At 34.5% G+C, this 15,248-nt stretch overlaps 1 protein-coding gene across 1 annotated transcript; it reads left to right on the forward strand.

Moving 5' to 3' along the window:
- Window positions 1–579: 579 nt before the first annotated feature.
- On the forward strand, window positions 580–13,542 carry LOC128222729 (LIM/homeobox protein Lhx9-like). The gene is made up of 5 exons (XM_052931826.1): window positions 580–681; window positions 4,936–5,141; window positions 5,994–6,358; window positions 12,296–12,525; window positions 13,273–13,542. The coding sequence occupies exons 1-5, from the start codon at window positions 580–582 to the stop codon at window positions 13,540–13,542; spliced, it is 1,173 nt and encodes a 390-aa protein (XP_052787786.1).
- Window positions 13,543–15,248: the final 1,706 nt, after the last annotated feature.

Consider the following 15,248-nt stretch of genomic DNA (forward strand, 5'->3'; position numbering starts at 1 on the left):
ACAGTAAAATCTGGGACCGTCATCTGGAAAAGTGTTTTAAAACTGAACTGTAAAGAGAAAAGTGGCAGGCTCTTGAATAGAGAGATGTGCACGAAAATCAGATGTGTGTGAACGTTTTTTCATGGTGAAAAGTGAACGAAAACCCAGTGTTGCTGGTAAGCCCATTAGGCTGTGGGACTGGGAAGCTCGTTAGCACGGGGACGGTGCGCCGGTGACGTGATCTGGGGTCACGTTGTACACTGATACAGTACTGATAAGCCCTCGCGTCAACCTGTCCCCCTGAAGACACGTGCATGGATGTTATGTACTTATCAGCTGCATTTGTCTTCGACGGGTTTCCAAGTTGATCAGCATAGTTGAATACTGTATTAGTCAGGAATTAGAGAGAAATGGTTGCACTCATCATTACTGAGCATTTTTAATAATTTGAATATATCAGCCACACATGTTAAAGACGCAAAGCTATTACTTTAAATTGTACACCGACTAATGACAATATTTGTTTAATACGTATTCCAAATCGTCAGAAATGCACCAAATATCACTCTAATGTACGACTTGTGACGTCATCGTTACGGCATGGTAGAGAACATGACGCCAGTAATCGACAATGACGTCAGATGTGACGCCAGGTACGAGGAGAGGTACAGACATGATCATGATATGGACTACCTTAACGAGGTATGTATGTGATAGAAAGGAAACGTCGAATGTAAAAACGTAATGTTCAATTGTACAATTAGTAAATTTATACGTTGTGAAATACATGTATATACAAATTTACAACACGACATAAATCAGTATCCCATCATCATGTGACGTCATGTCCAATTGTCCAAATATGGTCATTTCTGTCAATTTACCGTTCGATATAAAACGATTTCTGTAACATGTTGTTGTTATTTTCTAAGGAAAATATCAGAACCAACTACATTTGATTAAAAAATTATAATTACAGTCTATTGAAATCTTACTGCCCATACCACTTTACGAAAGTAAACGTGCCTATATATGTCTGCCTTTTCATTGGCCAACTATTGACGTAGAAAACTGTAGAAAAGTTTTAACCCATCTTTAAACATTCTTTGGTTTGGTTACGTATCAATAAAATCCCGAATCCAATAAAATTTTGATTTAAATAATTATGAGCACACATTTATAAGGAAAACAAAAAGGTTCTAGTCGCCCAATCCTCCTACTCTCATGCTCTCCAACCTTTCACTCTATTCTCATACACTACTTCATGCAGTTATACATTCTTTAATGTAACAGTTAAAGTGTTCTTTTGTATATTTCTATAATTGTTTTTCATCTAAAACATTATATTCTATGATATTTAACATACTTTTGGTTTACATAACCTCATATAAAACTGACTTGTATTAATTTGTATTATCCAAAAAGCAATGATATGACAAAATTTTGCAATCTTTGAACTGTTTAAAAGGGCTCTCATAAGTTGTTTAAATTCTGCCAGCCCGATCCTTATATTGATTATTTTGTATACTATCTTGGGTTTTAACTAGCGGGTTAGGAGGAGGATACACCCTGTTCACTTTTGGAAGCACCCTTCATGCCCTCAGTGAGACTAGTATGTGCACCCTCCTGCCTTTACATAATTAAATGTTTAAGATAATCAAACATTTCGTTTGTTTTAATAAAACCTTGAAATATGGTTATGAATTCAAACAAACTTTACATATTACGTAGTTGAAACCTAATATTTCTTCAAAAAAGCACAATTTAAAAAAAAATTCTATGAAATTCATAATGCTTAAATTAATGTGCCTTTTTGTCCCTTAGCACCCTGTTCCTATTCTATAACATCCTGTCCTTTTTAAATCCTGGCTAAAACCCTGCTATTGCATATGAGAGTTCTTTGAAAATGAAATATGTTTAAACCAATGGCAAACTATTTTGAAACTATTTATTTCAGATTTATTTTATATAAACGTTTGATATTCTTTTTTGTGCCCTGTAAATATACGTTAACATCTGCGATTGTATCACGGTAGTTTACTATGAACGTTTTATCAAGCCTCCTCTCGAGTTACAACTTATATCCAGCCTGAACGGAGGAATTTCTGCATCGTATAATTCATTCCACATCTCGGAGTTGTATATTGCAGCCACATACTCCACGAGTTTGTTAAACACAGAATGTATAATAATAATAATAATAATAATAATAATAATAATAATAATAATAATAATTATTATTATTATTATTATTATTATTATTATTATTATTATTATTATTATTATTATTATTATTATTATTATTATTATTATTATTATTAATAATAATAATAATAATAATAATAATAATAATAATAATAATAATAATAATAATTATAACAATAATGATGATGATGATGATGATGATGATGATGATGATGATGATGATGATAATGGATGAAGATGGTAATGACGACGACAACGACGACGACGATGATGATGATGATGATGATAAAATAATAATAATAATAATAATGATAATAATAATAATAATAATAATAATAATAATAATAATAATAATAATAATAATAATATAATAATAATGATAATAATATTAATAAATAATAATGAATCATCATCATCATCATCATCATCGTTATCATCCTCATCATCATCGTTATCATCATCATCATCATCATCGTTATCATCATCATCATCATCATCATCATCATCATCATCATCAAACATGTCCACTACGAAAGAATATCTTTGAGTCTTTGAGAGCCATTCTCGTACACCAGAGCAGTGATGCTATGCGTACACCGGATTTATCATTATCAAACCTCTGATGAATGAGAGTGTTAAGGGCATAAAATGGAAGAAATGTTATCAGGTGCTTAAATCTGTAAGAGCGGCTTACGTCTCATAGAAGTGTCAACCTAGTGCCACAGTCTCAGTATGCTAACCGATTTCTTTGCTCTTGCACTTAGAGAAGGCATTTAAACAAACAAAACAAAATGACTATGCGTTGTTTCCTATTACGCCACAATAAAAACAGCCAGAATGTGTTCACTGTTTCTTGGTTTGTCTTTCGGCTTGGTCTGAACGTCAATATTTAGAGTACATACCTTTTAATACGTCTTCACTTCTGGCTTTTGTTGGCAAATATTTTTACAAGAGCTAAGAAAATGGTCCTTTCTGAAATACAAATTTGTCTTTAGGAGCAAATACTACGATAACTTAACTGTGCATTTTGTTGTTTCAGTAAAGTTCAATCATAGGTCGGAAATACTATAACATGTATACTGGTTTTACTTAATGTAATTTTAAGTGAATTGGCAAATATACTGTACTAATTTTTGCCCAAATGAACGTTATGCCTTTCGACGCAAACATCATGTTGACCCCAGTTTTGTGACAGAAAGAGGAAGGTATTTCCTCAAAGCATGTGTTAAATGCAAGAATTAAATCATCATTAAAACTTCCTATTGCTGGGATTATAAAGTTGCAATCTCACAGATTGACAGTTTTTGCCTTTTGATGTATATATTTTTGTCTCAGAATAAGCTGATTTTAGCATAATCGTCTTCAATTCAGTTATAAAGGACAATTCACAATAGCATTTATGTCAATTGTTTCGAAAACTGACGAAAAATTTTCCTCCAAGTGTTAGTAACGCTTTTAGTCATAAAATATCGACTTTCGGATATAGATATGAAACACTGCAATCTAATCTTTTGTCAGCAGTTTTATATCACTGATTTCCAGATACTTGAGCAAAAACTGGCTTATTCCTAGACAAAAATGAAATAACTTGTCAAAATCTGTGAGAGTGCAGCTTTAAGACCTGGTGTAGTTTAGCATGTACAGTTTCTGTATTCCGCTAGTATTTATTGAATCTAAACCAATATGGATATGTCTAAGAAACAGTCCCAAAACATTTTACAAAATAGCGGATGTCTCAATAAAAAACGCTTCGTTCATCAATCCGCTGTAAAAGTATTACTCACTTAATATTAGATGAAAAAAATATGTGTTTTCTGTCAAAACAGATCAATCGTAAATAAAATTCATATAAGTATGTGTTTTATTGTTTCAAGATAAAGTGCGGTTAGTTTTATAATAGAGGTTATTGTTTGTTTCAATTTAAGATTGCAATATATTACACTGACTGAGCACAAAAAAGCTATATTTTTACATTTGTTGCACACGAGGTGAAATAGTTTGCAATCTGAAAGCAAACAAATACATATGCCTTTCAAAATATTAAATGACAGATAAATGTATAGTTATTCAGAAAAAGCGCCTCGAATCGTATGCAAAGATAACGTCATTTCGGAAATGACGTCGTTGAAATTGTGTCCCAGCCCGGGGCCATTTCGTCAAGGATCCTAGGAGCAATTTCATACCTAGATATATCATATGTTTTTACAATGTAGGAATACGGTACTGCTAAAAACTCTCCTAGCTTCGAAATCGCTCCTAGGAGTGTTGATAAAACATCATCCTCTACTCGCTGACATTAAATTTGGTTCTTAAAATTGCCAAAATTTTCAAAACAGTGAAATCATTCAAATTCAAAAATTCACTGTTTGAAGCCGTGAAATATCAATTTCTGTTCACTGATAACTCTATATAACCACCGGAAAGCATATAATGAACATTTGTATAATTCTTTATGGACCGACTGCAAAAATAATGGTGATATATTACATGTTTTTTAGATTGAATATTGTAGTTTAGGAATTGCATTAAGGTTCCGGCGTTTAGTAAAAGTATTTTTTCAACATGAAGAACAAATGTCCGCCTCTAACCATAGAGGTCGTGGTATAGGTGGTCCGCGGCCTATCACCCATGATGATGATGATGATTATCGTGATGGTGATCATAATTATAACGTTCATGCTGCTTTTGCTGTTGTTGTCACCGCTGTTATTTATGATAATGCATAGAAATACATTTCATCTGCATCTACAGGCGATGCCAGACCTGCACGGGGCGGAAGTGAGCCGCTACTGCGCAGCGTGCGGCGGACGGATCGACGACCGCTACTTCCTGATGGCCGCGGACAAGCACTGGCACGTTTCCTGCCTCACGTGTGTGGACTGTAAACTCAACATGGACAACGAGCTCACGTGCTTCGTGCGCGACGGAAACGTCTACTGCAAGGAGGACTATTACAGGTATGACCGCGCATGTCCAATTTCGGTTTCTTTCATTGTATAAAGTTCGCTATCCATGCGAGTTGTTAGAACATATCTAACTAAAACTTGTTAATATGTAAAATGAAATGCATCCGGCTCTTTTAAATTAATTTATATCATATTTATATTATTTTTATTTGTTGTTCTGCCATGATAAATATTTTTAATTTTGCTACATACGTTTGAGTGGCATTGTGTAATAATTATGCAGACATACTATCGCCATAAAACTAAAGATTTTGAGTTTGACCCATAAAGGACCGGGGCACATGTTTGAGACTTAAATACGTTCATATTATGATTTCTTAGCATTAATCGGATCTGATGTAGAACACTTGAAGTAAATCAAGAAAAGAGGACAATCGCTGGTTTCCGTTGTCAATGACGGGGTTAAAGTCTTAGACAACGTGTCAATTTGCATAATTAAATGTAAGAGGCGCCTTTGCCCTTTATTGAGGGGTAATGAAACGTTCAGAAGGAGTTATTTCGCGGAACTAGCACGTATTCTTTCCCGCTCTATGAGAGAAAACGTGTCTCGCGCTTGCGTGCCGGTAAACTATGGCCTCGGGTTGTTCAGACGTCTCGCTTTTGTTCCTAAGCTACATTATTACACATCTGAATCTTAAATCTTTTGTTGTGTTGTAACTCGTTTCAATCAAATTCATTTCATTTTTTTTCTCACAAAAATACATCCATCCTCAACGGCTCAGATTTGGACGAAAAGAAAAGTGCAAACAACCTGAAAGCAAAGGCTAACATTCACCATTACCTGGTGACTATTTTTCTTTTTCTTTTTCAAACTTATTTATCATTATTTCCATTTTATTCTAGGAGATATTCCATCAAGTGTTGTGCAAAGTGCCATTTGGGTATCGCGGCTAACGAGATGGTGATGAGAGCACGTGACTTCGTGTATCACGTGACTTGTTTCACGTGTTGTATGTGCAATAAAACCCTACTTCCGGGGGACTATTTCGGTATGAGGGACGGTGTGATATACTGCCGTGAGGACTATGAAGGATTTATCCAGGGTATGTCACCGGGACCGGGAATTCAGACCGGGAGTCCAGGAGTTTTAGGGGCGCCGCCTATGGATAACATTCCTTATTATCCAGAAACTAAACGTACACAAAAAGGTCGGCCTAGAAAAAGAAAAATCGCAACCCCAGATAATAATAATGGATATAGACAATTAGGTGAGTGATTAAAAGTGAGTTGTTGTTTATTATTTTGATGCGTGTTGTATTTGTACGTCTTCAAAGTGTGCGTGATGGTCAAGTGCCAGTGAATATGTGTCACGTGTACCATTCCTGCCCAGGTTAGCGCCGTTGGTCAGAACAAAGGCACTCCTCGTCCCAAAACACTTGTATAAATTGCTTATTTGAGAGTAAGAGTGACATTTTTAAGACATTTATCAATAAGCGTGGCATGATTTAAAATTGTAAATGTTTTACTCTTACTATAAGGGGGGTTCTCTTATGTTTTGTGTCGATAAGTATCGTTGTTCAATTCTTAAAAGAGAAGTTTTTCTAGAGCAAATAAATGGAGTAATAACTAAAGAAGTGCCATTTTTGCTCCAGAATGTTTTTTTCCTTGGAGAATTGACAAAACTTCTTGACCAACATAATTCCAAAAGAAAGCACTTGTGAAATAGTAAAAACGCATAAGATGTTGAAACATTGTATGCTGCTAAGTTAGTAAAGTGAAAACATAGTATAATGGGAAAATTCGTGGTTTAGGACAGCAGTATCATTTCGTGACTAATGTTGCATGTATTCTCTCTGAGAAACAAATTTCAATGTCCTTCAATATTGTCTCCCACCTCCTTTTAAAATGCCCTGCCCTACTGTACAATTGTGTGATGGCCTCGGTATTTTCTACATAAGAGGCGTTAAACTACCCTTTGTCCACCAGAATATGTAATAACAGACCGAAAAGGGCCCCTTACTGGGCGGTAAAAGTGATTCGCTGTGCTAATGTTGGACTTCCAAAAGAACCATTATGGTCCACTGCGAGGGGTCTGGCTCTCAAAAAGTGGACACACTATTTTTTTCTATAATGTCAAAAAGGGTATTACTCTGTTAAAAGGGGTGAAGGTCACACATCTGGGAGCGGTTTTTACTCAGAAAGAAAATGTTAAAAATGCAAATCGTATACACACATAATTATATATACACTCTTATTTCTAGCATTATGTTGAAAAACAGTCCGTGTCAAAAAAAGACATTTAGATTTTAATGATAATTGATGAATAGTTGTGTAAAAAAAATATTTTTATAGTTGATTTTAGAGTTTTGGCTTTTTATGGAAATATTACCTTTTACCTTCATGGCCATCGGCTATTGCTGAGATGCATCACTACCAGGGATGTATTTCGAGGAGTGAATGCGAATAGGTTCTAAGTGACATTAAATTAAGAAGAAGATAGAACCTTTTCGCTCGATTTGGTAACTCAAGTTTTACAAATCAATCCAAACTAAAATACAGCGGTTCGTTTCAAGCACCTGGGCGAGTTCAAGTATACAATAGTGCAGTGCCCGGATTGAAAGAGTGCATGACGGGATTTACATTGAGGTTCAGCAAGGGGAACTAATCCCCTGCAGGAGGCCAGGCCGGGCTCGAGGGTAGACAGATACCCGCTATTGTGGCCTCCACACTTCATCTAACCCAGACAATCGGACCCACTTCTGCGACATCGCTAACATTAAGACGATTAAGTTCAAATCCAATCAAGCGAAATCATTGTAAGGGCAAATATTCGGTTTCGTTTTAGATGCAATATTTAATACAGTACACAGTTTAGTGAAGGGGTCAATGCGCAGATCCATCCGTAGCTGAAGTCTTGAAGATTGGAAATAATCGTTCAAACAGGCTGATGATTTTAGAGCTCCTAATGTCTTCAATAGAGCCGAAAAGAAGCATTCAATTTCAGTATGAGAAGCAATTAAAATATTAACAGAAAATAATTATTATAATACCAAAAACAAAAACAGAATACTTGTTATACACTGATTGGTTTAACTACGTACTATTTGTTACAATTTGATATCAATTACAAGATTTATATTTTTGGTTGACAATATATGAACAAACACTGTCTGACAGTTTAATGTGTCAGTCCTTACTTCAATTAAAATGTTTGGCCTTTCTGTTCTCTCACTATGTGTTAGTCAAGAAGGACGACGCCCGAGGGCCCGATTACAGGCCCGGGCGGGCCCATTGAAGCGGCCAGCAAGGGGTCGGGCCGGGTTAGGGTTTCACTTTTGTTGTAACATTAGCTAGGTACTTTGTAATGTAAGGGCTCTTATCCGCATACCTTAACCTGCGATGCCGTAACACCTGACACAATTGGGTACATACTTGTCAAACGATTGTTTTCATCGCTATCAAAAATCGAATTGAACATTGTAGCATTTATTGTGTGAAGCCTTTTCCATGGTTTGAAATTACATATTCAGGCGTAACAATGATTCAAAGATACAAAACGAGTTCCGTATAAAAAAGTAATACGAAATCAGCTAGTTATCCAATTGTTCTATACTTTGGCAGAACGAATAAATAAATAAATAAATAAATAAATAAATAAATAAATAAATAAATAAATAAATAAAAATAAATAAATAAATAAATAAATAAATAAATAAATAAATAAATAAATAAATAAATAAATAAATAAATAAATAAACGAACGAATGAATAAACGAACGAACGAACGAACGAACGAACGAACGAACGAACGAACGAACGAACGAACGAACGGACGGACGGACGGATAAATAAATGAATAAATAAATAAATAGATAAATGAATAAATAAATAAATAAATAATAAATAAATAAATAAATAAATAAATAAATAAATAAATAAATAAATAAATAAATAAATAAATAAATAAATAAATAAATAAAAATAAATAAACGAATTAATTTATTTATTAATTACTAAGTAAATATATTCATACAGTCTTAATAATTAATTGATATACGACTGCTTTTAAGATATTTAAGTGAGTTTACTGTATACAAGGGAAAAAGAATAATAATTGCAAAAAATATTTTGCTTTCTTTTAACTTAAGCTTTTGATTGAAAAAAATGCTTATTCACTGATTACTGACATGAAACCCGTGTGAAAACACAGAAGTCCTGAAACCTCGTTATGTTTGCCTCTTAGTCCAATATGGCCCCCGCAATTCCGAGTGCCTGTTTTTTTTACCAGTCTCATGGTAGTGTAGAAAATATCCTGTGTCAATATTGACCAAGTATTTTCACTATTGACACTCCATGGTTATGGAGTAATATTAGACTGTGTTTGAAGGAACTCAGAGCAAACATTCTAAGTGGAAAGCAAAGATTGGGGTGTTGCATTCGGAATTGTTCGGCGAACATCGATACGTCCGGGGAACACCTGAGCGCGTGAGGAGAACAAACAAGAATTTCAATTGAAAAATATGATCAAAATAACTGAACATGAAGCGAATGTGTTTATACATGTTTCATAATTACCGATATTCCACTGAAAATGAAAACTGTTCAATGCAAATACACGCATACAAGACATACCCACAAATATACCATGTAATGACGTATTTTGGTAGCGACGAGTTGGGAAAATTCGTATGTGGCCAAATCCATATGCATGTCCTTTTTATACGGACGTAAGCTAGTTGTCATCTTGCAGAATTTCTTTTTGTAATAAAACGATTATGATGACGGCAGCGTACACAACGACGAAGACGATGGTGATGATAATGATAATAGTGGTGATGTTGATCAACGTGATGATGGTATTGATGATGAAAATGAAGATGCTATCAAAGCTACCAAACACTTGTCATTTGTACTTTTTCCAACGAATGCTGTCGCTCCCAAAACTCGTCGGTACCTAATACGGCGTAACCGTTGAATGCAAAACCATGTGATAGACCAGCAAAAAATGGAATCAATAAAAACAAACAACATAAATTGATATTCAAGAAATAAATATGTGGCTGAACATGGCAAAGCTGCATCAAGAAACTGTACCTACAGGCCATGCACGTGAAATTATCATGTGCCTTTAGGCCATACACGTGAGATTAGCATGTGCCTATAGGCCATACACGTGACATTAACATGCACCTATAGGCCATACACGTGTATTTATCATGTACAGGTCTGTAGGCCATACACGTGCAATCAGAGTAGTCTATACTACTCAAAAATACTAAGGGTTATATGGGCAATCAATTTGGAGATATTATGGACTGGTGTTATTGTTAAAACGTTTAGGTGTCCAGTCAAAAGAAATTGCTACAGAAATATTTTAATTTTCAAGACAGTCACCTAAATGTGATTACCAATTGATAAAGGCAAGGGCCATAACTGAAGTACAACTAACGTAAGAAGTATCAAACCACAATCATTAGCTTTACTTGCATAAACGTTTATTATTTAATACATTATTATTGTTATTATTATTATTATTTTTAATATTATTATTATTATTATTATTATTATTATTATTATTATTATTATTATTATTATTATTATTATCGTTATTATTATTTTTATTATTATTATTATTGTTATTATTGTTGGTGTTGTTGTTGTTGTTGTTGTTGTTGCCGTTGTTGTTGCTCTGACGTTAAAATGACGTCATTACACGAGATAAATATCAAAGTCACCTGATATAACATACCAAAAAAAAAAACATTTTGCGAAGGATTTAATAATCGATATATTATTATTTTATTTCTTTTTAACATTTTTTCACTTTTTTTAGATAACAAACTGATATAACATGGCAATGGCGTACGCTACACTTTCGATGATTCATAAACTTATAACATATTAAGGTGTATACGACAGTATACGTACAATGTCACTGAACACTGAACGCCCCTTGACCTTACGTGAACAATATCAAGTTTTAGTTTACAGCAAAAACGTAACTTCTGAAAATACCGAAACTACCAGGCATATTTGAATTATCTTTGATGATTGAAACATCAGGGAAAAAATGGCTAAAACACGAGAATCGTAGTCGTATCATTTCGATCATCAAACGATTAGGACAGCTACTTGAAAACATGTAAGATTATTCTCAAGACAAACACCCAACGGCGACCACCTATCTAGCAGCGTTCCTTGCTCTCTCTCATTTGTTTGATTATTGTGAGTTTCTTAAAATTTAAACTTAAGATTTGGGATTAAATGTTTTAGCGCTTTTCGTGACAGGAATTACACGGGTACGGTGTTCAAATATTTGAGGAAGTGTTTGTTTTAACCATTTGAAATGAAACCTCAATATGTCCTTTAAAACTTTGACCCAAGATAAACTGACAAAACATCTGTTTGGTCAATTGTTCAAAAGTTTATTTTGTCGAACGTTTGTTCACTGCTAGGGACATTTTAAACGGACTTACTGATATTATGTGGGCAACGATTTTGTTCTTATTTTTTCTTTAAATTGAGTTTTAATACCTACTTTTATGTACACTCACCAAACGACTACGAGAACGGTGATCAGTAAATCCAAGCCAAAAATAATTTATATTTTCAATAGCGTTACTTAAGCTTATTAGAGTGTTGGTGATGTTTTATCATTGGGCATAGCATTGTGTTCACATTTCACATGAACTCATTTTTGTTTTCGATGTCTGACCCAATATAATGTGAGTCCTTGTGCAATATTCCCTAAGACTGAGCGTTGTTAAAATATAGATATTTTGGAACAATTAAGAATTCGGTTTTCTGAGCCTTAGGCTCAAACTGAGACCAAGGCCTAAAAATATGGTAAGGGTTACATCCTTTTCAAAAATAGGTAGGGTAGGTAGGCTGTTTATATAAGAATGTTATTTTTATCATCGGAGAATCTTCTGTGTTAAGCGTTCAAGGTTTTAAACAACACATTAAAACAAACTAGTTTTTTTACAAGCGGTTATAAAACGGTAGTGTCGGTGCCTATTTCGTAGGTAGGGTCGGGTAACTCGAACCAAATGTTGTTGTGTTCAGGCCTTACTGAGACTGAAGACAACAGTGAATAAGGACTCAGGTTATAATGATTGAAAACTGCATAATGTCTATGTTATAATTGTATAATAAACGTACGTATTATATTCTGTATAATTATATTCGAATATCTCCCTACCTAGGTTACATGACCGGCGACCCGGAAGGTCGAGGGGACGGTGGGCCTCTTGTAGGACCGGACGGGTACCTGACGGCAGGTGGCGGACAGCCCCGACAGAAGCGCGTGCGGACGTCGTTCAAGCATCATCAGCTGCGGGCCATGAAGTCATACTTTCAGCTTAACCATAACCCGGACGCCAAGGACCTCAAACAGCTCGCGCAGAAAACGGGGCTCTCAAAGAGGGTACTACAGGTACGGTAAAATACGGGAATATAACCGTACACTCATCATCATCGTCATCATCATCATCATCATCATCATCATCATCATCATCATCATCATCATCATCATCATCATCATCATCATCATCATCATCTCCATCATCATCAAAATCATCATCATCATCATCATCATCATCATCATCATCATCATCATCATCATTATATCATCATGTCACAAATTGGTAATATCATAATTACCCCCCCCCACACACACACACCATGTTTTTGTTTTCACTAACATTTAAAAAAAAATATGACAGGTAGGTAGCCTAAACTTGTTTCTATTTATTTTTGAGAACAAGGATTCTGTAACCAACCGACCTTTATCAGGGTATATCACTATTGAAGAAAATTAAGATATAAAATTTTAACAAGTTCAAAAATAAGCACACTATTTTAGGAAATAAACAATACGGAAAAAAGTTGAAAGTCGGGAGGAAGAAATACTGTCGGTCGGGCTTTGTCGAAACAAACAATTTTTGTTGCGCATAAATGACAATTAACCACCAAGAAACAAACGTCCATCATCGCCAACATACGATTTTGTCAACAGCAATATAAAGAATTTTAATGAGACGTTTACAAAGTTTGAAATTGTAGTAATTCAAATAAAAAATGCTAACGTTTATTGACATTTTTATCTCAAATTGTTTACAGCTCACAACAGAAACAAATGCAAATATATTTTTTAGTTAAAGAAATGTGACTTTTATTAAAGGTTTGGTTCCAAAACGCACGTGCAAAATACAGACGACACGTTCTGAAGCAAGAGCAGTCTAAAGCCGACGGTCAGGGCGGGGCCGAGGTTGAATTCCGATTGAGTGACGACGAGAAAGCAGACGACAAAACGTATGCGGACCTGAGCAACAATAGTTCCTCGTCAATCTCGGATTTGTCTGACATCCCACCTTCCGGACTTCCGGAATACGAGCAACCGACTTCCGGTCTCTCAGAACTGTTTTCAAACACGATTTCAGCTATTAATTGATGACCTAGCGTGAAAGGAATATTTATTTGATTAAAACGAGTTCAGACTCATTTAATGTTTACACGTGTGTTTCGAATCGTTGTCGACTGACCTACACTGAGAAGTCGTGTACTAACAATGATTTTTGGACCCGAACGTCATACAGGATACGGTACCGTTGTGTAGCAGGATTCCCCTGGGAAGAGCGTTAAAATGGTGGATGGACTGACGTCATGATTTCGTGATTATTTATCGTATTTTTTACTGCGCAAGTGTTGTGTTTCTTCAAACATCGTCCAAGTCCACAATTATATTTAATCTGTCTCACTTTACAAGGAGAACACTGTTGATATTGTGAAAAAAATGAAAAAGGATTAGTTTGTGAAAGCGACGTTGAACAAATGTAGTGCTAAGTTGTTATTTAATGTGAAGACTTTTACATTACAGACGAAATTATACACAGTACTGTCATGGTTACAAAACATTGAAACCATAATGATGCGTATGACATGAGTAAAAGACGTTTTATATTCCGACAACAGTGAGTGATTTTATTTATAATATTTGTTGTTATTTTAATGAGCGATTCAGTTGCACACGTGATTTAGCAGTGACAACGTGATTGTCACGAGATTATGGTATTGTCCACGTGAGTATCTACGTGAGTTTTGTGCTCATTTTGTGTTTGTGATGTTGTGCTTAACATAGTAAAATGTCTCAAATAGAACGAGCTCTTGTTTTAACTTTACACAGGCGAAAACGCATAATAATAATCCGTTTTAATGCGAAAATTTATAGGGAGTGTAGGTCGGGTTATTTATTATTTGTTTATGTCTTAATACCATGTTCACACTGATAATCGTCCCGAAAATGCATCCGAAAAGGAGAAAAAAGATATTATGGTAAATATACTGTATAGAGGATATTTGTTTATTTTAGTGCAAAATCGTATTTTATCTCACGAGTGTCATAGAAAAACATATTTCCACGTGTGAAAATATAGTTTTTCTATGATCACGGGTGAAATTAAATACGATCTTACACTGAAATAAACAAATTATCTTTATAGAACTTGTTCATATCTATAAACAATACTGAAAAAATATGTATCCACCGAAATCTCATTTTACATTACAGTTCTGTTGCCAAAAGCGGCGTAACGTGAACAAAACCAGATAGAATGAGATGTACACAAATGAAAATAATGACACATGCAAACTATTATTGACAAGTACATACTATACAAAATAAAAAAGTCCCTCTATCTTATAAATGATTACGAAGCAACGCTATATATATAGAGAGAGAGAGAGAGAGAGAGAGAGAGAGAGAGAGAGAGAGAGAGAGAGAGAGAGACAAACATCTTATACTATATTATTCTTAAATCTTTATGACATTATCAACATAAATGTATTAAATGATCTGAAAAATATGGTAAATTTAAATGAACTCATAAATGAGGGTAAAATGGACATTCAAATGGTATTCAGATTCAACCACATTAGAATTTTAAAGTGTATATTTACGATGCAATTTTTAATGTTTCATCGACCTTTAAGTTTATGTTAAACAGCCAAACAGAACAAAACAGAACAAAACAGAACCAAACAGAACAAATTCATAGAGTATCCAACAACTAAGTGAAAAATTGTCTTTTGCTACGACAATTTTGAAGTAAACGTGTACATGATACATATTCAATAAGCAAGAAAATGGTCTCAACGATG

The sequence above is a fragment of the Mya arenaria genome, chromosome 17 (genome assembly GCF_026914265.1).
Source record: "Mya arenaria isolate MELC-2E11 chromosome 17, ASM2691426v1".
NCBI classification, from domain to species: domain Eukaryota; kingdom Metazoa; phylum Mollusca; class Bivalvia; order Myida; family Myidae; genus Mya; species Mya arenaria.